Raw genomic sequence first — 26,539 nt, forward strand, 5'->3', positions numbered from 1 at the left:
CATGGCTGAAGAAAAAACAAAAAACATTGATTATATTCCAGCAAAATTCCAGTTCACAACATGGGCAATTAGGAAGGTAAAGGAAGTTTCTCACTCTCATTAATGAATTGCCTATATGAAGAAAATAAAGAAGAAAAAAGGACATTCATTTCTTTTATTTTATCAATGTATATAATGTACCTATCACCAAGTATTTTTAGGTACACAAAAAATAGAAACTTAAAAACACATAAAATAATGACTAAATTGACAACAAGTAGTAATGAAGAAACTTTGTTGTTCAATTGAGTCAAACAGATTATGAAGTATAAATACAATTAACAGCACTAAAGCTAATTAGTAAGTGTTAAGCTAAAACTATACAATCATTTCCCAGAGCACTAGCACACTTCATTCAATTCAGCTTTATTAGCACCTTGGTACCAGTTGCTGAATGGCTCCCAATTACTACTGCATCCCTAGACTGTGTGTCAAAGACTCTTTAAAGTCATATGCAAAAGGCTTTTTTTCCGCCCAGCAGTTTTTTAGGTAAAATGTAAAATATACAGAAAAAAAAAAGTATTTGTTATTCAAGTTTCTAAAGGTTAGTTACTGTGTTATCTATACTGTAAGAAATTCTTCAGTATCGTTGGCAACTGGAGTTGTGGGACAAGATGCAGTCTAGCTCTTCCTATGTAATTTCGGATACGTAGTCGGCAGAGCTGGCAAAGAGAAGATGGTGTAGCTGCAAAAAGAAAGTAATTTAATTATAGAACTATGAAAGCCAACATTTTGTTTTACAACAGTTGCATACAATAACGAAATCTCTAAAAAAGTTCATGTTTTGTAAATTCTTCTTTTTTCCTGTTCTTACACCCTTTTTCCTCCAAGGTATAGAAAGGGGCTGCTGAAACCTGCTTAAACCCGACAGGTATCTAAAAAGCAAACTCAGTGAGATCCAGCAAAGAATTCATGTTCTTAATTTTAAAACCTGCACTCAGAAAATATCTGATGACAACTTCAAAGATGAAGTTGCTTATGGTTTGTTTGTTTGGTTGGTTGGTTCTTTAGGCTTGCAGAACAGATAAAATATGTGAAATACAAGTTGTCTGTTACTGAACCAGGAGTAAGCAGGCAAAACCTCCATATCCCAGGATTCCAGATCATGGTTATTGGTACTAACTAGCTTCTGGTAACTCCTTTGCTCCCCTGCGCCCCTCTACTCCCTCAAAATACAAATACTGCTGTACTTTTAAGGGCAATAAAGCCACACGCCTTCTTTGCCTATTCAGTTATTTAACATCTTTGGTTTCTAAAAATCACACTAGCCTTGGTAACTTAGTGTGAGGGCCTCTAGCATTAAACTGAGACAAACAATTGAGACAAGTTTTTGAGACTGCTTACCCAGCAAGCAGCTAAACAGCACTCACAGTACACAGATCGTATCTGGGGGCAAACACTGAATCAATGCCACTTGTCAGTTTGCAACTAAAGAAATGCCTGTGATTATGGCAAAAATTCCTCTACTTCTTTCCCACACATATGGGTGGCTTATTTTCCTATACAAGGTCTATATCCTATATCCTTTAATAATATCCTTTGGGATATTATCTCTAAGGCACACACTTCAAGAGCAGGATTCCTGCTGCCTTATGTGCTGGCACCAATGCCAGCTTCACACTGGCTAATTAAGGTAAGAATTAAAAAGCATTCTTATGCTGTATTTTCTCTTTTTCTCTCTATATAAAGCCAAAGCAAAATTATAACATATACACAAATAGCATTCAGTGTTATTTTGCTGTCACAAATAAGAACTTTATTTTTTTATCTATTTGTAATATTTAATTTGTAATTTGTGTCAACTGTACTACCAGCATTTTTCATGCTCTTTGAAAGTCTTGAGTGACCACTCTTAATTCTGAGATACTTATAATTCAATGAAGAAAATTTAATCCAAAAAAGAAACTTCTTACTGTGGATTCTCTCTCTACAAAATACTTTATAATCATATATAACAACTCATTAATATTCTATTTTTTAAATTGTCTTTGCATTGGTATACATAACTGGGAATAGCCTGAAAGTTTATATTATATCTTGTACAAACTGATAGGATTTTAACAAAAAAAAATCCATACTTTCAGTAACTGCATGCTTGACACCTACAAATGCTTTATTGGTACTTCTAAAATATATTTTAAAAATATATTGGCATAGCTGGTCAAAACTAAATATATATTTAATCTGAAATGAAAATACATAGATTCTTTTTAACAAGTTTTGAGATAGCCAGTAAAAATGGCAGTTTCAATGTCTAATTTTAGAAATACCTCATAAACATAAGAAGATATGGTTTCAGCTTGTATATATTCTGATGCTGCTTGGTCAACATAACCTGAGACTATAAATATTACTGGGTATTTTTATAGCTAGAAATGCATTTATCATTCGTTTCATACAGCATTGTGTTAGCTTCTGTAACAGTTCCATATTTTTTTCAAGAATAGAACTTATAATTGTAAAAACATACTTATAAAGCTTACCTTCATGGAGAAGCAACAGTCTCTCCACTAAACTGCTTGGGGCAGCTAAATCTACAGGCCGCTCAAAATCTGCATTTTTGGCATTTATGTCTGCCCCAAATTCAAGGAGTAAGTTTATTATCTCTGTACTAGATTGCTGGGCAGCAGCATGTAGTGGAGTTTCCAAATGCTTTCCTTTCTGCACATTGGCACCTGGTGGTATACGGGCATAAAGAGACAGAAGAACAGGTCATTAAGTAAAGATAGTGCTTAATACTGTAGATCAATAAAGAAAAAAAAAAAAGTGTGCACGTGCACAAACACACACACCCCTTCCTCCTCCTGGAATGCCACAGTGAATTTAGTCACCTAATGAATTTTACTGCATACCTGTATCATGTCAATTAACTAGAAGAACTGCTGGTGTAACACTAGCAAGGATGTGACTGAGAATTACACTCCTACTGTAATTGTTCAAATATGTGTTTAACTCTCAAGGGTGGTTATCAACATAACAAATGATCCCATAACAATGCAGAGTTTGTCCATGGATTTGGATTGAAACACAGCAAACCACAAACATCTCTGATTTATATTAAATATACAATATAGGAATCGAATGCCTTTACCTAACCTCTTCTCCCTACAGTTTGGCCTTTATTGTTTGCAAAAAGATAAATCGGAATATGCTAAATTATGAAAAAGAGTGGGACTACGTTGCTGAAGAAGTCTATTGAAAGAACAATGGTTACTCTTCAAAAATTCTTTCTAATTTACTTTACTTTTTCCTACAGAAATGAACACCTGCAAAACCATAGTTAGTGTTGAAAATTTTAAACACTGGTCTTGCTCCCTTTTCCCCTCATATGCTTGCTACACCTTAAAAAAGGATAAAAGTATTATGATAAACTGTTGTGAAAACGTGCATTGTGCAATCTGGCAAGGAAAGCTTTGATGATTGAGCACAACTCACTTACTTACTTAAAAAAAGTGGGTACTGTAACCCAACTTCAAAAACTACCAGTATCTTTAGTTAAATAGTCACGTACCTGCATAGAGAAGCTTTCGAATGCAATGGATCTGCTGTGAAACACATGCTACATACAGGGGTGTTCCTAAGTGAGGAAGATCTTGGTCCACATCTATACCCCAAGATATCAGGACCTCCAGACACTCACTGTGACCTACCAAAGAATAACAGTGTTGCTTGACTTCAGTAAGCTGTTTCATAGACAAAACTGGACACATTTCTCAACACTATTGCTGAGGCATTTTTCAGCGGTTCCATTTTGTTCAGCAGCTGATTTCTTACCTCTGCTGGCTGCTTCATGAGTTGGTGAAGGAAGACAGGACTCCCACTGAGCTTTGGCACCATACTCCAACAAGAGCTCAGCACATGATGCACTGCCTCTTGAACATGCATTAAACAAAGGTGTCACTCCATCAATTGTCGTGGCGTTTACCTAGAATACATAGGATCTTTTAAAGAATAGAGTTGAAATAAGCATATATTTTTAATCAAGATACAGGTAGTAACTGCATTAAAATACCAACAAATATATTGCTTAGAATAACATGGCTTGGCTGCTGAGTCCCTGTGCTACCCTCCTGCTCTCACCACACTCCTTGGTTGAAACTAGTTTACTATTATTCTTGTTAGACTATGCTGAATAAAACAAAATACACCTGGAATACTGAAGTTCACACATTTATATTCAGGCAGTAAATGACTTAATTTTCAGAAGTAATTGTACTTAGCTCTTTTAATGGATACAGACCTTCTGTCTGTACCTCTGTCAGCCTGCATGCTCCATATTAAATGGAGGAACTATTTGTCATTTTACTCAATACAGACTCAATACAGAGTAGCTACTCTGCTTGTTATTGCCCAAGCACACTATCTGGGGTTGCTTCAGCAGGCTCATGTGATGGGTCTCTAAGACAATGAGCATTCACTCATTTACCCTACACTTTTTATTTCTTATTTTTACCTCTGTGTTGGACATTTCATGGGATATGGGCAGACTTAATAATAGAGGGTCTCTTGCAAGCCCCTCAGAGAAAGCTAGTATAGAAGAGACACGTTCTACATTTTAGAGGAGAAATAATATAATTTAGAAGAAAAATAATGTATGCCTGGTGACACATTACAGATCTTCTCCAATTTGTTAAACTATCTTATTGTCTTCTCAACTCCCATTTATTTTTTTTTATTATTGCTCTTCTGGTTGATAGCTTACATACATACATACATACTTAGATGGTCTTCTCTCTCATGCTGTTTTTTTACCTGCAGTCTCTCTGTTGATGTTACTTTGATCCACCACTTTCCTTTGCTTTCATATGAGAACTTAATGTCATATAATGAAATCAATGCCATCAGTACAGACAGTGCAGAGAAGTAACAGTTAAAAATACAACAGAATATATCCTTCTTAGCTAAACAAAGGTACTAGACTTCATTCAGAAAAAGAAACTCACATTTGCTCCTGCTTCAAGAAGGATTCTTGCACAGCCAACATGATCTCCCAGGCATGCTTCATGAAGTGGAGTGACTTGGTCAATTGTTAGTATGTCTACATTGTAGCCCTAAGCAAGATATGAATGATGTACAAAGATTTTACAAAGGCTGTTAACAGTCATTTCCTTACACTTCTAAATGATCAGTTTTTATTACTCTGAATACACTTAAAACTCTACATGCAATAAATACATCTTGAGTGAGCACAAAGTGAATCATCAATCAAAGCAAATAAGAGAACAAAAATATGCTTTCAGCTCTTCCTTTTTTATATCAGAAATATTAGAAACTGAAATAGAGTATGAATGTTTAAGGAAGGTGTAAAGAAGATGGAAACAGACTCTTGAGATGCACAGTGTTAGGACAAAAGGTAACAAACACAAGCTGCAATATAGGGAATGTCATTAGTTACAAAGGAAAATTCTTCCATCATGGGGATGGTCAATCCCTGGAACAGTGGTCCAGAGAAGCTGAAGATTCCCAGTATGTGGGGACCTTTAAAAATTTGCAAGAATTGCAAATTTCTGAGTCTAAACTCTTTTGTGTTTACATGATTCTCTGCTCTAAGGTCAAAGAGGTTTCAGCAAGGAGAACTGTTCTTGGATTGATAAAATGATGAAGCCCTTGGAGGCCTTGAAATTTTCTGCAGTAGGTGCTTTTTGATTATTTGAAATCAATTATTATCTTCATTTTCTTTATACCTTAAATATATACTCCGATATAATTTATCAGTATTGTAACAGATAACATGACACAATACTGCAATATTAAAATTCAGTGATTTACATTTTCTCCCTTTGCTATTAAAAAAAAATCTGAACCATGCGAAAAAACAGAATCTATGACTCTTCCTGATAAACCACGATCTTTCTGACCAGCTCTATTTACTGGGGGACTCTAACTAGTGGAACTACTGTAACAGAAGAGAGGGATGAGTGTTACACATTCCCACACAAAGATTAATTTTAAGAAAGTTTTAAAACAGGGAGAATATATTAAATATTAATTTATTACCTTAAGCTATTAAGATTTCCAAATGTGTATTGCTATGAAACATTCAAGTGAGAAAAAAAGAAAAGCAAAGCAAAACATACTAAATCCACACTAACAACTTATGATGAGAAATTAAGTAATATTATTAAGAAAAGCAATTTTAAGAACACAGCCTTCACCTGTGACAATAAAGTCTTTAGAGAAAGAAGACGTCCTTGACTGGCTGCCTCATGCAGAGGTGAGCGATCTGCCCAAGAACCTATATAATAACAACATTTATTGAGTAAACCATATAAATTATGAGGATTTTGGAATGAATACAGCAATGTGGAAAAGATAATGCACAGAATGAAGTCAACTGTCCCATGAAATTAACTGCTTCCCTTTATGTATTTCAAATCATCAGCTTCCAGAGAATTAAAGCTAAGTTCCATTAACTGTAAGCATTTATATTAAATGATTCTGTGATACAGTGGAGAACAAAGTCTAGATATGTTGACTATATTACTGTGATTTAATATATTCATCAGTTTCTACAAAATAACTTATTTTTGTTTTGTCATTCAGAAACTTATAAACTTCCACACATTGACATTCGGACCTAAAACAGACATAAATCTGCCTGAAAAAGTGCTAAAAAAGGCTTCTAATGTGTGTGAAATTCAACTGGGAAAACCCTGTGCATGATGAGATTCATCTGCTGCTACCACACAAGTGCAAGGAGAAAAGTATAGAGTGAGAATCCAACTTCCATCCCAAACTGTTTGCCATTTTCTGGGCTGCACTGTGCAGTACTCACTCTAAAAGAATTCAACAAATCAGTAGGATTTTACAGACTAGTGATGAGAACAGGCACAGAGTCACAAAAAGAATGACTGAAAAGATAAAGACTGCTCAATCTGAACAGAAAAGAGAGAGTAGTTAAAAACATATAAAATAAGAGACAACATGGAAAACATTAAGAGTTTCTAGCTTCCTTTTCCTAAAACTGAAGAAGTCATTCTACGAAAGCAAAACTTAATCACATATAAGACTATCTTCTCCCAAAACTCACAACTACACTGGAATTCAGTGTCACTGCATGCTACTGAGACAGGAGAAAAAAAAATAGAAAAATTAAGGCACAACTGAACATTTTAGTTACCATAAGACTAGATAAAACTGACTATAGAATTAAATACTGGAGATTATAACTTCCAAATTTTGCCCTCAAGAATGCAAGAACATTAGTATTATGTTGCAGTATCCCGTATCCTGTGACATTTCTTGTACTCTTTTTATTTGTGTGAATAGGTGGACCATAGGCAAGATCCAGAGTCCAACATCCTTTCAAAACTAATTGCTGTAAGCTCTGATCATGTGAGCGTGCATGTGTATATGCACCCCACACACGTTATTCCTTTTACTTTTTATTTTGCTTTCACTATTATTAAATATCTTACGATTCTTATTTCTAGCAATAAGAGCTGAGAAAAAACATAAATATAGAAAAATTGTTTGCGATTTTAGGAGGCTTGATATTACAGTAACAGAGCTGAGAAATTTTATACTGACCTGATTTTTAGAAAGTATTGACATTCCCTCTCTCCCATGCCAATAAGCTCAAGTACAGTTTTCCTACTACAAGTTGGATGCATACAGTCACAATGAAAATTTTGACCAATGCTCTCCTCCTTCCTTAGTGTTGCTAGAACAAGCACTCAAATAAGCTTTCCAAAACACTGGACACATTGATTCTGAATAACTGCTCAAAAGTAATTAAAAGTTGTCATTAGAACCTTATTTTTGAAATTTTGTCCTTATTTCTTCACTAAAGAAAACTTCTCTTTTTTCAACAGTTTATTTTATTCCTAAATTAATAGGGAAAAAATCATTAAAAAAAAAGAAAAATTGTAAATGTCGTTAACCCTTTATGCATCTTAAATATATTCATACTGAAGTCATTTTTTTTTATGATTAAGTGTAACTCTAAACAGGTCAGAGACTCAGACAGAATCTGAAATAAAAACTTTTTGCATTTTCCTTTCCTACTTCTACTTCCCTCCAAGAGTGCTCAGAATAATGTCTCTTGATGTTTTTATTTCAGTGACAGCAGAGAATCAAAAAACACTGGTTCCTATCCCAATCTCAGATTTGCACCTAGACCTACGTTATATCTCTACTTTCGAATAGATACATCAAACGGTTAACTATTTCTGCTACGTCTATTAAATATGAAATGCTTAGCTTTATTATCAGCTCTATTAAAAAAAAAAAAGTAAGTTCAATGACTGCAGAAAGCTTCTGTTCAAGGTTGGAAAAAAAATCACATTTCAACCGACTTATCATTAATCATAATAATGATCATTGTTGATCATTCAGTATCAGGTGGACAAGAACATGTTCAAAATAAATACCTTATTTTATAAATATTTATCTTATAAATCAATAGGTGTCTTCAAAAGAATTAAGTTTTTTGTTTAGCTTCCTGCCTTCTGCTAATCTACAACTCTGCCAGGTCTGCTACTTAGAAAGCACTAACAAGAATATAAATGAGTACATTTTCAATTCATTGTTGTCTGTAACAGTGGTATTAGCAATCATATTCTATTCAAAAACTGTTAATGTATTAAGTCCCTCCTGACATAGTCTCTGACAGATGCTGAAGGCAAAGTATCTCTAATTAAATTTAGAAACCGCTTCAGTTCCAAGCTCACTCGTATGTAGTTCACCAGCAAGGGCAGCCTGCTCTGTTCTGTAAACACTAAAGAGAAAGAATAAAGATATGCATTGTATTAACAGGCAAGGTTAAAAAGAATTATTACAAAATATACAATACCTAAATCTCCATCTCCCCATGGCACTCCCAGCCAGCTGCAATTGTAAATCCTACTCATTTCTTCCAATCCAAAATAAAAATCTGTTCTTGCTGGTTGGGCCTGTTCCTGACACACTCCAGCTATGTTTGGAGGGAGATCAGCAGTTCACTGTAATATGAACTTTCACCTGTAAAACCTCGGCAGTAAACACTGCTGTAAGATACAACTCAAACAGTTGCCAGGTTCTTTTTTTTTTATGCTAAAGCTCCTCTTTTCTCCTCTCCCTTTTTTTTTCTTTTTTTTTTCTTTTTTTTTTCTTTTTCTTTTTTTTTTTTTTTTTAAATGTCTGAGAAGAAGCCAGGATCTGTGCATTAGTTTTCTGAGACAGCCAACCTGGATTTCAACACGAGGGAAATTCAAAGTAAAATCAATAGAAGGTCGAACTGCATGCAAACTGCAGGACAAATGCTTTCTCATGTAATTAGACATATGGATCCATAGTTTAGTATCCTCCAAAATCGGTATTAGTAAATAGCTTTGTAGGGGAAGGATTGCCAAATGTTCATATGGTATTTTACCACCTTCTCACATTATACTAGAAAAGAAAGAAGCATAGAATATTTTAAGCCTACCAAATGCTCCTCAGTCTGGGTTTTTCTTCTAGCAGTTAACTTACTCTGTCAATTAAATTCTTAACAATTTTGGGGTCATGAAACAGAGTCTTTGGTAACTATGTGTCAGCAGTTAAAGTTTCACCTCTAAGTTATACATTAATATATCTATCTAGAAATTATAAACATATCATATAATTACTCTGTGTGTGCGTATACATACACACATGAGAGTGAAACATGGATGAACTCTGGAAAGAATACAGATTTTGAACCAATCAACACCCAGACTTTTAAAATTTGGGGATTCCATTCCAAATTCAAATGCCAATAACTTCCAAAAAGTTTGAAAACCACACAAAACAAAATTTCTTCCACACTTAAACTTCTGATACAGCCAAGTTACATGTTCACACATTATTTTTGTAACACCACCTATATTTTATTCAATGAATAATTTAACATTCATATTATCTTCATATTCTATTTACACATCCTATCCAAGCCAAAATCTAAGTATAAAAGAATTAATTTATATTGCCTTTCCCATTATATTCTCCCAATAGTACTGAATCTATCTTCATAACATTGTGCATTCGTCCTATTTCATAACTAAGGAGCAAAAAGACAGCATTCTAATGCTCAGATTGTAAAATTGCACCTGAACTTTTAGGTTAGATGACTCATCTTGAACCATTTAGATGCCGCAGCAGAGACACAAATAGAATCCAGTTGTGGAAAGAGAACTCAAAAAAATACCCCTTTTTTTCAATCGTGAATTCCTACCTCATTCATGACATGCCTTCTAATTTTTCCAATAAAAACACCAGGCATATTTTTTCTTATATAAACACCAATATCCGAACATGGCTTGCTTCCACCAGCACAGAAGCAGCACGATGCTACGTAGGGCAGTGGTACCGGCAGTTGTTCCTACCTCTGCACTGGGCCTTGCACACATAGGAAGAAGTGTGTCAGGCCCCTTCTCCTGTCATGGGAAAGTTCAGCAACAACAGCTCCTTCCTCTATCCATTAGTTTGTTTTTCCACCTTCCTGAAGGATCAACAACTAGCTAGATTTTTGTCCAGCCTAAAAGCTTGCAAACTCTGTCACAGCAAGGGCACCACGCTGTAAAATCGTATTAACCTCTAAACCTCTGTAATCAATAGAGACTGTTAGACCCACATTAGTATTTCCCTGCACTAATAATTAAAGTAAAAGTGGAGTTTTTTGGTGGACTTTCCAAGCAGCAACTGACAGAAAAGAAATACTGATGTTCTGAGGTAACTTCCGATTTTGGAGCACTTTTGTCTAGAGGAATTTTTGACTTGGGCTCATCAAATAGCCCCTAGATCTAAACCAGACTGTAAGTAATTTTGCCAAAGCTGGGCTCATAATTCTGAGTACTTTTCCAATTTTTTGTCCTAGAGTAACTGCTGCAGACAGTACCCAGTTGGCCAGCACTGTGGCACCCAGTGTGCTGATTTTTGTCAAACCCAAGAGATTTTGCTAAAATAGCCAGGTCGTGGCCCTCACGCCACCGGGCTGAAAAGCTTTTCCTAGCTCGGCTCCACTCTTCCTATCTTTCTATTAAAAAATCAATCTAAAGTCTATCTGGTATGACATATGCCTTCTGTCCCCTTTTCTAGCCCATTTTACAATCTTCAGACATTATGTGTTCTAGCGTGATGCCCTCTGGCCTTGTTATGGTAGGGTGCCTGGGGTAGGTACCCTAGATAGGGTCAGGTTTGCATGTCCGTATGGGTCCTTTGGATCTGATATTATCTTTTGCCTGGTATTCAAGCGACATGCAAGAGAAGTCTCAGAAGCTTCAGGATGTCTATCAGAAAGCATTTAGGTGAAGTTTGGCCATCACAAAGAGGCTGTAAGCAGATGGACCTTGTAAAGATGCAATCTTCAGAAAAAAAACTACTTGCCGCATTTTTTGAAAATTTCAAATCTTGACAAACTGTGGATAATTCATTATAAAAATGGCAAAAAATAAAGTCTGCTGTAATCCTGATCCATATCAACGAGCAGGTGGGGTTAACATTTTTAAACAAAATATCCATAAAATTCCTTTTCTGGTGAAGATTGACGTTGTTCTTGGAAACTGCTGATCTAATAAGCGGAAATGTTCATAAATAAAAGTCACTGTAGATTAGGGGAATTTTAGCCCAAATGGTGAAGAATAGGAGGGCAAATTGCAGGTTAATACTGAAGACTAATTATAACCTTACAATACTGTTGCAGCTGAATAGTTACTGGGGAAACTACAGTCACTGCAGCTTAAATTATTGAATATTGCTTAATTCTAAAATTGGCACTACTGGAAACTAGCAAAGTTATTTTAAGAATGCTTCTCACCCTACCATTCACATGCCATATACCTATGTTTTACATGGGAATTTCATAATTCTTTTCAGGAAAAACATATTCAACCTCTACCTCCTGCTACCTCCCCTCTCTATTTTTCCTGTTTTACTATCTTCCACATACTAATTTCAGATCATCAACATTATGAGGTTTTCACTTCCTTCCCTCCTCCCTCCCCTCCCCGTGAATCTTGGAATATGGTCGTTATTAATGAGGGTCAATGGTGAATATTTAAAAAAAAATCCCACCTTTCAGCTGCCTATTACTCAAAGCTCTCTTTTACACACTTGTTATACTAAGACAAAATTTTTTAAAAAACAGAATATACAATATAGCAGTCCTAAACTTCACTATTATCACTCAGTTTATTTCTCACTGCTCAAAATACCTCTGTGTTCAGTAACTTAAGTACTTCGTAAGTACTTCTGTATGCAAACCCTCCCAATCACAAATTTGCCTTTAGCACATTAGTTTAAGATGCAATAATTCTGTCATCTGTATTTCCTCCATTGCTTTCTGTTTCAGTTACCTCTAAGCTCGGTGTATAAAGTTACACCTCCACCTCCTCTCATTCTCTCTTGTAAACAATTAGCTCTCAGTATCTAGTTACCTTGTGGCAGGACAGCAAAAGTCAGAGCAAGTCAAGCCTTAAACACTTGCATAAAACAAACAGGGAGATAAACAGATGGAGTAATTTAGATCAGCTGATTTCAGTGCAAAAAGAACAAAAAATAGCTTCAATACCCTTGTGTTAACCCATGGCAGGTAACAAAGTGCCACTAACAAGCATGCATTTACATTACATCTGGAAAGAAACAAAAAGCAGTTTAAAGCCAGAACACCGTAAACTGGGTCAGTTTAGCACATTTCCGTACGCCCATGGGTTTGTGAAATGGCTGCTGTACTAACCTTGGCTGGTGAGAATACCCCAGCTAGCTTTTCGCTTCGCAGGACACTCCCCTATACTTTCTAGGCTTCTTTTGGGGAGATTCTGGTGAGTGCAGCTCCTCTCAACAGCAGTATTTGTTGTCATTATTTACTTGCTTCCCGAGGAAAGCTTGTCTGTCACTAGTGGAGGTACTCGGGTCTGACGAACAGCCACAAATGAATTTCTACCACCTTTTCCTCCTGCTTTCAGTTTTTCACAAAGGATCTTGTTGTGCTTACTGAAGAATGGCTACAACACTGAAATCCATTCACTGACTTTACTAGCTTGGACTAGTGAGTACATAGAGGGGGAAGGGAAGGATTGCTCTAGCATTTTCTATTTTTAAAACGGAGAAAGAATCAGCTTAGCTACAGCATGAGTCTTAACTATTTACATGATTTAGATGGAAAGAAGGTGTTAATTTTTTCATCATTAAATCAAGAAGGAAAGAGATTCTTAAAGCATAAGTATTCACTGCTTTGCTGCTTGTATAACAAGTAATCTAAAAGAGAAAAAAGTAGAACTGTGCTTATCAGAATAGCAATCCTTTTATTAATGACAGTTTGAAAAAAGTTATTACTGAATCAGGCTTTATTCATATGTACTTTAAAATTAAGAAAAAAAAATTTAAGTTGGAAAGAATCTAATCATTAAACACATTTTGTTTTCTGTTTTGTATTTTTAGATAGTGGACATTGTTTACAAATGTAAACTGGAAACTACATTTTAAAAAATTAAAAGCTGTTTTGACTAGACTTCATTGGTTATTTTGAAAGTCTGATCCCATTATGAAAGGAAAACTAATATTTTATATTATAAGTCACTATGTTTAAAATGCGAGGAAACAGGGAAAACAAACTATTAGCAATATTTTTTGTTTGTTTATTACAGTGCACCATGCTGATACTACACAACAAGAATCTGCAGGGAGAAGCAAAGAAAAATAACAGATCCATGATAAAATTCTAGCATGGAGTGACTTCCTTGTACCAGTAACACGTTAACATATTGCCCTTCCCCCTCCTTCTAGTATTTCCTCATGACGATGATAGTCTTCTACTAAAATAAAAACTAGCCATTCGTAAACCTTTTAAAAGGAAATAAACATTACTGTTACTTTCCTATTAATATTTCTTCCAAGGAATTTACAAAAATGTATCCCTTAAATGTTGAAACAATATATATTTTTTCTGTATGCTTTTTTTGTCTTTCCTTAATAAATAATAAGTGGCAAGATCATAGTTAGGTGGGACAAGGGGATGTAGAAGGAGCAGCCACACTCTTTCAACCTTGAATTTGCTGTGCCTGAGGCCTGGTGTAGGGGAACAGGAGGAGGAGGACTAACTCTATTGCAGCAAGAGAAAACTGCCCTCTCTCAGAGATGCTGCAGCTTTCAGAAAGTTGTTTTCCTCAGATTCAACCTAGCTGAATCAGCCAGGGTGTCTCACAGACTGAAATAAGCACCTCTCCAATCCAGCAATCAGACTCAGCAAGTAAATGTGCAACAGAGCAAAAGGCATGCACATTGCAGCTATGCCACTTTAACACCAGAATTTCTTGTTAAACTGCAGCATCTTTTTCAAGTAAATAAATACAGGAAAGTATGATGAATCAACAAGAAACTTTACTGTGTGCATGCACAAATCCAGGTCAGGAAGATATCTGCATTATTCTACAGGTGACAAATAGCCAATTTCTACATTTTTCATGGCTCTGGGTTTCATCTCAGTTTTACATTCCCTTTTCCCTTTAGAAAAGAATCCTGAGACTTTTGGGACAAGCTGGTGAGGATTAGGAGCAAGCAAAGCCCCCAGCACTGCAGGGCAGGGACGGACAGTAGGTTGGGGAGACAAGAGGCGCGTGTTTTTGTAGGAGCTTGGTGGGTGAGGCTGTCAGCTGAGAATGAAGCTGGGTCTGTTGTGTGAAGTGCTGCGAAAGGCATGGGAGGTGTTTGTACTGCTTGATCTGCACGCAGCTCCAGCCCTGCACAGGATTATCGTCACCACTTGCAGAGATGTGAATTGCAGCAGCAAGGAAACCAGCAGATGCACAGACAGCTGCCGCGGCTTCAAAGGGGTCAGCAGCCCCTGCCCACTGCCCTCCGCGGAAATGTATCCGAAACAATGAGCTGGCAGTGAGGACAGACGGCCTCAAAAATGTGTCACCTTCAGGGCAAGGGTATTGAGAAAAGTATCTGTTCCGTAGACACTTACTAATGACTATTGTTCACCTACTTGGAATACTTTGAGGACATCAGAATGTAACATATAAAATGTGTACTATCTTTCTTCATACATTAAAAAAGGCAATACTCATCCCATATAGCATTTCAGAAGCAGCTTTGCTCTACATGCTGCTAGGCAGAACTATTCATCTTCTGGGCAAAAGTCATTAAAAATCACATTAAAAATGTTTGTTTTAAAATAAAGCTAGACTAACATCAGAAATGAAATTGAAATGCTTTAAAAATATAACTGAGATGTTGCCATAAAAAGAAGATGAGTTAAAACTGAGCAAGACGGAGAACACGGTATCATTTGCACTTCAAACATGGTATTGCTATGTAATCTTGTTCAAGTTAGCCACCCATGCACTAGCTTACATTTACATTAAAACAATAATAAGTGTTTATTCACCTTAATGGGTTGTAAAACTATTAATGTTTGAAAATGCCCAGGCTTTGTATTCAGATTGTGTCCTTCAGATTTTTATCTTAACACTTAAAAGAGTTCTGAAATCCACTAACAAAATTTGCATCAAAAATCTAAACATATATCCAACCGTAAGGTGTAAATCCTTTTATCTAAGAAACTACAGCAGACCATAGTTTTACCTGCCTTGGTACACAAGCAATCAGGGAAGACTTTCAGATTATATTTGCCCATAGCTGCAATGCAGCTCCCTGAATAAAAGGAGCAAGATGAGGGGGCAGAAACTACAGTCTCAGAATTATGAAACTGGAGGCTTTTACTGATGAACTTGGCTTTTGACTTAGTTTAACTAGCAAACATTAAATAATTAACTATATTCCATTATATTTAGTTTCATTTTATTTACAATAGGACAACTTTTATAGGAAAACTTTTAAGAAAATTTCTTCCTGATATATTTTATCCGGACTTTTTAAAAAACAAATGTCAGTGCACTTTCAACATTTGTGTGCCAGCAAACAGCTGAGTTTACTCTGTGGGGACAACTGTGCTCTGAGCAGGTGGCAATGGCTGCGGAAAGAAAATATTTTCCTCCATTTCAATAGGGAACCCGCTCTATTCCGAAGGCTGCTTTTAATGTCAGAGAGATAAGTTAATTAAAACAGTAACACCAAAAATCTACACATGATGCGGCCTGATGTAAACAATCCACATGCCCCCAGATAGCAATTTAGCCTGGGAGAAATCAGGCAAAACTGCCCTATTTTTAAATGCCACACACCAGTCCTTTCGGCATGCAACCCTCCTCAGTTTAGCCAAATGATGGGCTACATGGCTTCCCAAACTATTTTGTGCTTTCAGCTTCAGCCACTCTACTTTTTCAAGCAGTATAATTAAGGGGTTACAGCGACTATCCAGAGCGGGCCACGTTAAATTCTGGAATAGGACACGAAACTGCCTTTTCCTCCTGAATGATACATAGACCATAAATAGAAGGTGACATGATGGACACGTTTCCCAGTCTCAGTGCCAGTAACCTAGTTGCTGCCTGTCATTTAAGATTGTCACACGTGAACCAGAAAAGCTCTTGAATATTCTTCGCTCTACAAGAGGCTGATATTAAACAAGAAATAATCACAGAAACAACATTACCTATAAAAACACAACCCCAAAAGGCTATGGGGGTCACTGTGCTGACAACATCAAGCAACTTAAAATGTACCATTTGTAGCATGACAAGGAAAAAATAAAAGGATTTTTTTTTTAAAAAAATGGCATCAAGCCATGTTCTGTGGCTCATAGGATGACTTTAATCATCAGCAAACAACCAGAAACTTGTGCATTACCCAGGTGTTACCAACCCCAGCCCTCTGTCCTCTACATCTTGCCAAATATCAGCAAGAAATCCAGTAATACTTACATGGTTACAAGATCATGTATTTATGCACGCTAATGTACTATCTAGCACTTTTTTTTTTTTAGGTAGTACTTGAGGATCACAATTAGAAGAAAATTTGACCACTTTTACAATGTCTACTATCTTTATGAGAAATAGGGGTTTGTTTGCAAACATTTCCTGTTCATTTAAAGTGAGCCAACCAGCTCAGAAATTTCTCCCGTATTAGGCTTACAGTCAAGCACCATTTGCCCCTCTCATTTGGAATGTATCAAAAGCAAAATCAGAGAGCTATACAGAAGGCATTGCTCATTATAAACATATGCTTTTAGCATCATTGTTAGTGCAATCAAACGAGCAGGACATGTTGTTTCCCTAAATCATCATCAGTACCAAAAATTACAGATTTCTGCCTCCTTATATGCTATCATCACTGCTCCTTATTTAGAAGTCCAAATTATTAAGATATGAGGACAGACAACTACTAGTTGTTTTACCTCTTTTCCCTAAGATTTTAACATTTTGCAGGCCTTGCACTCTTTGATGCTTGGAGCTAGATTAGAAACTTTAGAAAGGGCTCAAAATTCTGATTGATGAACAAAGGTTCCACCTTAGCCATCACAGGAGTCAAACTCAGAGTGATGATACAATTGCTACTTTCCTTCCCTCATGGGTTTGCAATGTGCACCCTCCAAATACCTTCATGTAGTCAGACAGTGGTAACTCGGCATGTTTTCTAATCTGTCTGCTTAAGAAAACAACCCAGAGCAGTAAGGCTGGTCAGCATGGCCAAAGCAAATGCCAGGCAAGCCCAGGCCTCAGATACTGGGGATGAGATGAAGGAGACAAAGCCTAAGACCAGTAGCTGGCATGGTGATGGTAGAGAGCACCTCCGACTGAATCTTCAGCTGATTAGTTTGAGGACACGACTATAGAGACAGAGCTCTTTTCTGTTGCCAGGAAGGCCCTAACACAGCAAAGGGCACCAGTGACTAGTGCACCAGACTGAGCAGACCATGATGAATTTATGACCAACCAGCCAGTCTTGCTGTGATCACGAGTAGGGCTCAGTACTTAGGCATGTCATACATTCCCCCAAAGCCATCATCATCCAACCTGGCACAAGTTCACTCTGCTGGCTTGCATTGCAAATGTTTGAGAACATCTCCTACAACAGAGGAGTGTGAATAGCAGAACCCTGGCACAACAGCCGTATGGCTGTGGGAAGGAACATCACCTTCAGGGAACTATGCTATTTTGGTTTTCCCAGGCGGCCTTACGCCAGCTGCTGCAAAATGGACCGGTGCGGATGAGCTTGTTCCAGATGGACCTTGTCAAAATGGATCAGTACATTTGAGCTTGTCCCAAGCCAATACTGGAGATTCCCTAATGGCTTTCCCTTAGTAACAGTTGTCTTTGCCATTGCAGGTAGATCGCTCTATCCTTTGCTCTGGGATTATTTTTCAGTCTTACTGCTAAGTACCTTTAAAAAACAGAGTTCTAAGTTACATCAAAGTTCACACTGATTCATTCTGTACTTGTTTGTAGCTCAAAAGTTTATTACTCATTTCATCCAGGAAAATAAAGAAATCAATTGACGAAGGGGATTTCCATATGAGTTAGTATAAAACATGCAAATCAAGCTTGCCAGAAGATCTGTGTTGGTGAGAAGTAAAATGTACACACCTTCAGAAAAGACACAAATTTAAAGGAGCCAAAAATGAATGATTCTAATCAAAACATATAAAGGTTTTCAGGAACAGAGCTTATGGTAATGTTCTTCTCAGGGGGTGAACAAAAAACAAACAAACAAACAAAAAACTTCCACGAAGGAATACACGCAATGAGACATCTCAGCTCCTTTCAAGGAAGCAAACAGGTTCTGGCAGGCACATTCACAAGAGGTTGCTGTAGGCTCAGAGATTTTCTTTGATACGAGGGTAGAGTCAGTGCCTGCCAACAGATGTGCTTGAGTTTTGCTGGCACAGATATGCCAGGGCTCTGGCTGCATGAATTGCCATGCCAGTCTATTTCCATCACATAACCTTCACCAAAATCCCTTTAAGGTAGATTATACTCTTCAGAGGAGGTTCTGGTATCTTGTTGATATGTGGTGTTATTTGCGTCATTTTAAGCAAGTGTCTAGAATCTCAGGAATTACTTTTGAGTGCGACTCTTCTCTGGCAGAGTTATTTAGCATATGAAGAGGGGGTGATACATAAAAATCTCCCTTCTGAAGCTTTTAAAAAGGGTACTCACATTATCTTAAGCATTTTAACACCATTAAGTTACACACAGTGTATGAAAAATAAATGCTAAATGTGGTGCCTTACACTGAATGGTATGGTGAATAGGTATGCCATACAATATTCCTATCATTACTAAATGAATCTCTATTGTATCCAGAAAGCTAGTAGAGGTCTTATATGGCTTTTATTAATAGAACTGTGATCTCTGTGGAATGCAAGTTGAGAAAATGCCTCGTGCCTCTCTCCCCTACCTAACAACTGTTGCTGAGTGACATTATCATTGCAACTTGTTAGAACAGAATAGGAGGAAAACATTGCTCTAATCATTCACTATAGTTCTACATTTAATACTAAAAAGTAAGCTTTCCAAACAGTGCAGCTGTAACAGCCTTTATTTCCAATATATGAGTTGTATTTAAAGAACCTGGTTCCTTAGGTCTGCCCAGTGTACAAGCAGCAGCAGGAAACGTGAGGCTTAATGCTATTCACAGAGGCTCATAATGCTGAAAGGAGATGCAGACTCCCATCTTAAAACCGAGACAATCCTATGGACGGCCTAATTTGGAATAACTAGGAATAACTAATGTCCTGGGCATTCCTACCATCTGCTGCCAGGCATATGGAGCAAAGCAGGATAGATCAGAATTTTCATTCAACAGTAGACTTTTCAACTAAAAAGAATCCAGGGAATATTCAACACTCCATTCCGGCAATAGATTTTGATAATCTATACTCAAACTCTACAAACATAGGTTCTGCTTTAGCTAATTTTCAAATATAATTTTAAATTTTAATATAACCCCTAAAAGTAGGATAAGAAGCATAATTCAAACAGTATATTTATAAAAGATTCAATTTCGTGTTGTCAAAGTACTCTGAGCACCAGACGCCAGGTATGTGCAAAAGAATATTACTAACTGTTGTCTGTGGTTGATGTTTGTTTGTAAACTTTGGCCAAACAATTCTTTCATAGGAAAGCTCATCTGTAACACCACCTGCTCACAGTTAAAAACATTGTGACATCAGTTTTAATTTAGATAAAAGTATAATCTTTTTAGCTTACAAAAGTTTAGGAGAACTTGAATAAAATTATCTGTATTATCAACATATGGACTTTTCCTTACAAGCTAAGCTCCAAGCAATATTTGCCAGTAGAGTTTTTATGCTATGGACATAATAACATCTGACAAGTCTGAAGACTTCTCACATGCACTTATACTTTGAGATCACTTAATACTGCAGCCCTACTGCCTCATCCTAAAGCAAAGGAACTAAAAAAAAAAATCAGCTGAAGCTCCAGCACAGCTCATGTAAATATAGAGCACTTTTATGATATGACCAGTAGCTGGTATGGTAGGAAGGGCCTAACTGTTGCTTTTGATCCTCCAGTTGTATCAAGCAACAGCTGTACAAGAGACTGAGTTGTTAACTCAGGATTCAGATATTTCGGTGCAATCTTTCTTACCATAATTCGAGAGGGAAAAAAAGGAGAAGCAATGTGACTATTACTAAGAGCATACAGCCATGTGTTTCTCCTCTATAACATTGACAAACTGGTCATTCAAATTTGTCCAGCAAACCTGCTTTCAAGATTAACTATCTTCATTATGGCTGAATGCATGCATGAAACTGATACGCAGTCCTATACATTAAAAAAAAAAAAAAAAAAAAAGGAATTCTTGATAAAGATAAAAAGGAGCTTGGGCTCAAATGAAGAGCTTTTCATCTTATCTGCTCTAGATCCAAAAAAAAAAGCAAAATAAATTTCTGTGCCAAAGGGTACAGAGAATAAAATTTGTAAAATTATTCAATGAACATGCCTACTACCTGTTACTTTGCAGGTTCCAAAGGGCAGATCTTTCTCAGTCTACATGTTTATTCTTTCTCAACATGGCAAGGCACTTTCAAATCATAATTCTGAAGTGCATTTCCAGCATTTCCATTAAAAACTACTATAAAAGATATATACATTGGAAAAACTGTCATATTTGAGTTGTTAAAAAATAATAGTCTCTGAAAGTGCCCTAAAAATTTCAATTGTGGATTCAAGAGATGTATTCATCTAATAATTCTGCTAAGTGCTTTCATGGATTTTTTCTTGTTTTCCCTCTTTTTAAAATAGATTGAGATCATATTTAAATATTTCATTCAAAATTACATCAGGCCCAAATTTAACTAGGTATCTTTAAATTCCACAGACATTTCTTTTTCAAGTTCCTTTTTTATTTATATTCACACACACGCATATTGAATTTAGTATTATTAGAATGACAAAAAAATAAACCTGAATTACAACAATCTATATTCATTAAGGTACCTAGTAGTATACATGCATGAAAAGAGTCATATGTTAGGATTTTTTTTCAATCTTGCTATCAATAGTAGTACTTGCAAACAGACTAACTAAGATAAAGAAAATGTTCAGGCGAATTTAAGTTGTTTTATATTATTAAGTGTTGATAGGATAGTGATATCAGTCAGTGATTACCAATCTGTTGTGCATTAGCTATACATTCTAGGAAAATTTAAAAAACATATTTTTTCCTTTCCTAATGTTGGCTTACAGCAAGGTGGTTTACAGGTGATTACTGTCTTGAACTTTTAGGAAGGAAAAAGAAGTATGGAGAAAGGATTCCTAGGTTCTGTTTTCTGTTTTCAGACTGCTCATGCTTTACACTAAGGAAATACACTGACAGGGGTAATCTTACTCTGTAAATCAGTGTCACTGTTGATATCCCATTAAGAAGATAATTAATCCCCAAATTAATTTTCAAGTTAGTTCATCTTTGTAGATCAGTTTGTAGAGCACAGGAATTAAAACTGAATTCATCTGTGCATTATGACTTTTTCCATAAAAAAAAAAAGGAACAAAATGTTGACTTTTGTGAATCTTCTAGAATAATGAATACATGCTCACTTCAACATGAAAATGTAGGTAACCATAGGCCCTGATTGCAGAGTACTGAGCTCGAAATAACTTATCAGTCCCTCTCAAATCAGTGGTGCAAGTATGTGTATACTAGTAAATGTTTACAAAATCAGTGCCAAAGGTAAAAATAATTCAGTAAATGGGTGCATTATAATAGGATAGGTCCCTTCTTCATTGAATTATTTTATAATAGTAATACTGTAAATGTTATTTACTATATTATATACAATTACTATAAATAATATAAATATTATAAAAATAATACTATATGACTTCATTTTATTAATATTCATTTTATTATTGATCCATGTAAGCAAATGTAAAAGACTACAGAGTTCTGTCATGCATTTGGTGCCACTGGTGTCTTGGTATTTTACATGACAGACTATTATATTTATCATCATACTTAAAACTTTTAAATGATGCTAAATTGGAAGTACTGCAACTGCTCTGGGGGAAATAGACTTCAACCTGATTTAAGGGAAGCATGTCCTAATTAAGAGCATGATATTAGCTAAAGACAAATACAAAATACTATTATTTAGACAGGAAGAGAAATGCATAGTATAGTGCTACTGACTAAACTAATATGGGGTTTGCAGTGGACTACAGACTGAGTCAATTTTACTTTACTGTTTAAAAAAAAAAAAAAGAGAGAGAGAGAGAGAGAGATGTAATTCCAGGTGGCATTACATAGGGTATCATATATATGGCACATGACATAACTGTTCCACTTTTATACAACTAATCATTCCTCTTGATGCACTAATAAAGTCTTAGCTGGAGCACTCTGTTTAACTTGGAACATTATACTTCAAGAAAGATGTATGTGAGCTGGCAGAAGTCCAAAGGAGAGCAACTACAGCAATTCCTGGGAAGACAGGAAGAGATCCATGATAACAGTCTCTAAATTGATTACTTTCCATACATGGAGTATAACTGATAAATACCTTAATTATAGCTTATAATAAACATTAATCAACTAAAAAATTACACATTTAGTTTTCAGAAAAAAAAAAAAAAAAGATTTAGGTAGATCCTGAGGGCACCTAGTAGCATTGTAATCATGGTGATAGTAAAAACTGTAATAGGATGCGGAGAGACACTGCGGAATTCTCTATTAATAAGCATTTTGAAAACAGGTGGGACAAACATTTGCCTTGGAAAACCTATGTAGATTTGACTGTAAATGGGTCCAAATAACCTCCCAAGATGCCTTTCTGCTGTACAATCCTGTAGTTTTAAAAAGGAAAGTTCTAAAAAGGAAAGATTCAGACTTGACTTCCGTAAACAAATTAATGTGATTTACAACTCGTAGAGTTTATAGATGCATTTTTCTGTTCTTACCTGATGCTGAACACTGATCTAGTTATATTTCAATGCCACACACATAAGATAATCATTTCTAATTAGTTATGGACTCAATTCCAATCCAGCTGTTCATATGAGATCCAAAGGATAAATTTAACACAGTAGGCTGGTGACTATCCAAATGGGAGAGAAAATGCTCCTGAAATATTAAGGAACAAAATATGACTGTTTTCCCCACTTAAATCTGGAAACAAGACTGCACTGAGCAGATGAAACAGATGAGCCTGTACCCTTGTATTTAACAAAGAAATAGTCGCAAAACAACGGAAGTCAGCCAAGAAATGTTTGATTACAAGGGCCCAAATTCTGTCCTGATCTATGTGCCTGCAGTTCAATAAAAGGAATTCCATCAAACTACCACTCCTCTGTACTCTAAAATGTTGTTTATACAGGTTTCATAAAAGAAAGGATTATTATAGCTCAAGAGCACAGTCCAGTAATCATGCCTGCTGCCAGGTACAGTGTTACTCCTGAAGCCTCCTTTCCTCTGCAGAACTTCAGCACTCTATACTGGTCCGTTCATGGTAACAACAAAATATACTTTTCAAGCAAATTGAAAGCAAATTGAAATTCGAGCAAATTGAAAATGCCAGTAGTAACAGGATTTTGAGAATATGTAATCAGGTTGAAAAATAGAAATAAAAACAAACATTGGAACTACTTCTTAATTATAACCTTCAATTAGGCTGTGTTACTACTTTTCGTTTTATTCTGCTGGGATTTCTCTGTTTAATAAAACGCACAGAGAAAGATCACTAATTAGGCAAATATTCAGAATTTTATTCGATCATTTGCCAGCTTAGAATAAGAAATTTTGTTACACTGTATTCCAAAAACTCTACCAAGGTGTCTATATAGCGTGTTTTATAAACATAAATAAACCAATTCCCACAGTAATGTGTGAATAGAGATAGTAACATGTTACCTTGCAGTGAACACAAGGTTGCAAAAAGGATTAAGATAAAACAGTATTTTTGAGTAATATGTGCACGGAAGAGCTAGCATTATTATGTAACATGAGCTGAACACACACTTGGTTTGGTTGCAAGTCTAGGCCCAAACACTAAGTGCATAGAAAAATTTAGACACATCCAAAGCCAGCTGTAAAAAGTAGAGCTTAAGCACAAAATAATTGCATTATGTAAAAAAAGCAGAAAAAAACAGAAACTTTACCACACCTTTAAGCTCAATATAAACCTCTGCTACTGCAGCGAAACAGAAATAGTGAGAAATTTTCATCTTTTGCGTGGGCCAATTACTATAAGTCTGAATATATTTCATTTATGGTAATTCAAATGCCTGTTGAATGATATTTCATCTTCTTACCTAATGCATTTTATTTTTTTCTCTCTAGCTTTTTCTCCCAGTCTCTTTCCTCCCTGATTCAGGTTTTGTGTCAGCCTGCCCACAATGATGCTCCTTAGAGCTACCTGGAACTGTCTGATGACAAATTCTTTTTGAGTTGGAGCAGGGGCTTCCGTATCCTGCGTAAGTAATTTTGCCAGCAGGCTAGAAAGTCTGTCCTGCCCTCTCTGTTCTAGCAAATACACACATATACCTACACAGACATATGTAACTACACATACACTCATACATTTGTAGCAGATTCAGTGTTGTGATGCTACATAGTCGGACAGGAAAATCCTGGGTCTCAGTGCTTTCTAAATCACACAGAGTACACGATACAAATCCACCTCAAGTAAATCTCCTCATCAGCAAGCTATTCCCCACTTTGGGACGTAGGCATGCCTCTTTGGTTTTCAAAATTTAAACACACATGCAAAACTATACTATGTATAATACATATATCTGACTATACATGTATATTACACATCTGACATTTATCCCATCATTAAGAGTGAAAAGATCTTAGGTTTGAAATTGTTTCTGGCCCATTTCTGCAATTTATCCTTTGCATTTAACTCAGACTTCTTTCAGATTTCTTCTTCTTTGTGGTATCTAAGGATGAGCAGTGAAAGCAAGGAGAGACAGGGCAAGCCGCTTTCTGTTCTGCTGTATAATTCCCCCGGTATGATCTTGGAATACAATGAACTGCAATCAAATAAAAGCAGGGCAGCAGGAATCCCAAGCTGAGTAAAAGCATGAGGCACAGGGAGATGTATTTAAGGAAGGAGATTTCTGTGTTCTCTGACACAGAAAAGAATTAAACCCAAATGGTACAGGCTCACTGCAGAAGAGCTTGGGAGAACAGCAAGGCCCAGCTCTAATAAACTTCTGCTTCAGCAAACAGAAAAAAGTAAATTTCAAGAGCCTACAACCCAGTGATGTTTGGGTGATTTTTCACAACAATGCACAAAAGCTGACTTGGAGCAACAGAAACCTGCTGGATGCATGCCAAGTCTCTAACTGAAAGCAAACTGTATCTTCTTGAATAAATTATCAGAGGAGCATTTTAACCTAATGAATAAACAGTGCTCTTAATCTGTTCACAAAAAAAAATCCGGATTACTTTACTAAACTATTAAGAATAACCTAACTTTAACCACATGCTAGGTGTGGAAAAAGCGAGGCAATTGGGAAAATTGTTATAAAATGGAAAGTAATAGCAAACACAGTATAGTCCTCTCTTTCAACCGGAAATTGCCCACAATACTTCTTTTTTATTCTGAGCTTAACATTAACCAAAAAAAACCCAACCAACCAAACAACAACAAACTTACAACTCACAGAATCTCACAATACTCCTTTAGATAGTTTTGTTTAAAAATTAATCAGAGAAAAATACATCAAAAGTCCATACATATATCACTTTATAAAATGAAAATAAATCAGTCTAGCAGACAAATAATTATCTGAAACAAATAAAACAAACAATAGTGATAAACTAAGATAATAAGTACAAATATACCTTGTCCTTGAGGAACTCCATAAAATTCAGCAGCTATCCTTGCTGCTTCCTTACGGTTCCCTTTCACAATGTAGAAATGACTCAGTATAGCAAGGCTGATCTTCACAAAAAGTTTAAAACAAAAAAGGGAAAGTATAGTAAAGTAGACATTAGATAGCTGTTGAGCAAAAGGGCGATTTTCCTCTATGACAGTCATTGCTGCAGCAAAATCTCTCTCACTGTTTGGGTAGGGCTCTCAAATGTGTTGATAAGATCATATGGCTCCAGCCACGCACTCTTGGGAACAACTGGTCCTGAGGAAAGAAAATATCAGCTGGTCATGATGCTTGCTGCTCAAAATATGAGG

At 36.1% G+C, this 26,539-nt stretch overlaps 1 protein-coding gene across 3 annotated transcripts; it reads right to left on the reverse strand.

Annotated features, from left to right (window-relative positions):
- Window positions 1-252: 252 nt before the first annotated feature.
- ASB5 (ankyrin repeat and SOCS box containing 5) lies at window positions 253-26,539 on the reverse strand. 3 transcript variants are annotated; one of them, XM_010224145.2, is made up of 7 exons: window positions 26,194-26,539; window positions 6,195-6,274; window positions 4,983-5,090; window positions 3,814-3,964; window positions 3,551-3,685; window positions 2,523-2,714; window positions 253-724 (listed from the first exon to the last, which is right to left on the reverse strand). In XM_010224145.2, exons 1-7 carry the CDS (start codon window positions 26,387-26,389, stop codon window positions 597-599), a joined length of 990 nt encoding a protein of 329 aa, XP_010222447.1. In that variant the 5' UTR covers window positions 26,390-26,539; the 3' UTR covers window positions 253-596. The 3 variants fall into 3 exon arrangements, with proteins under 3 accessions (XP_010222447.1, XP_010222455.1, XP_010222463.2); XM_010224153.2 differs by lacking the exon at window positions 26,194-26,539 and adding an exon at window positions 12,710-12,934; XM_010224161.2 differs by lacking the exon at window positions 26,194-26,539 and adding an exon at window positions 8,834-9,031.

The sequence above is a fragment of the Tinamus guttatus genome, unplaced genomic scaffold, assembly GCF_059628265.1.
Source record: "Tinamus guttatus ecotype Peru unplaced genomic scaffold, ASM5962826v1 Tinamus_guttatus_pri_ptg000213l, whole genome shotgun sequence".
Lineage (NCBI taxonomy): Eukaryota > Metazoa > Chordata > Aves > Tinamiformes > Tinamidae > Tinamus > Tinamus guttatus.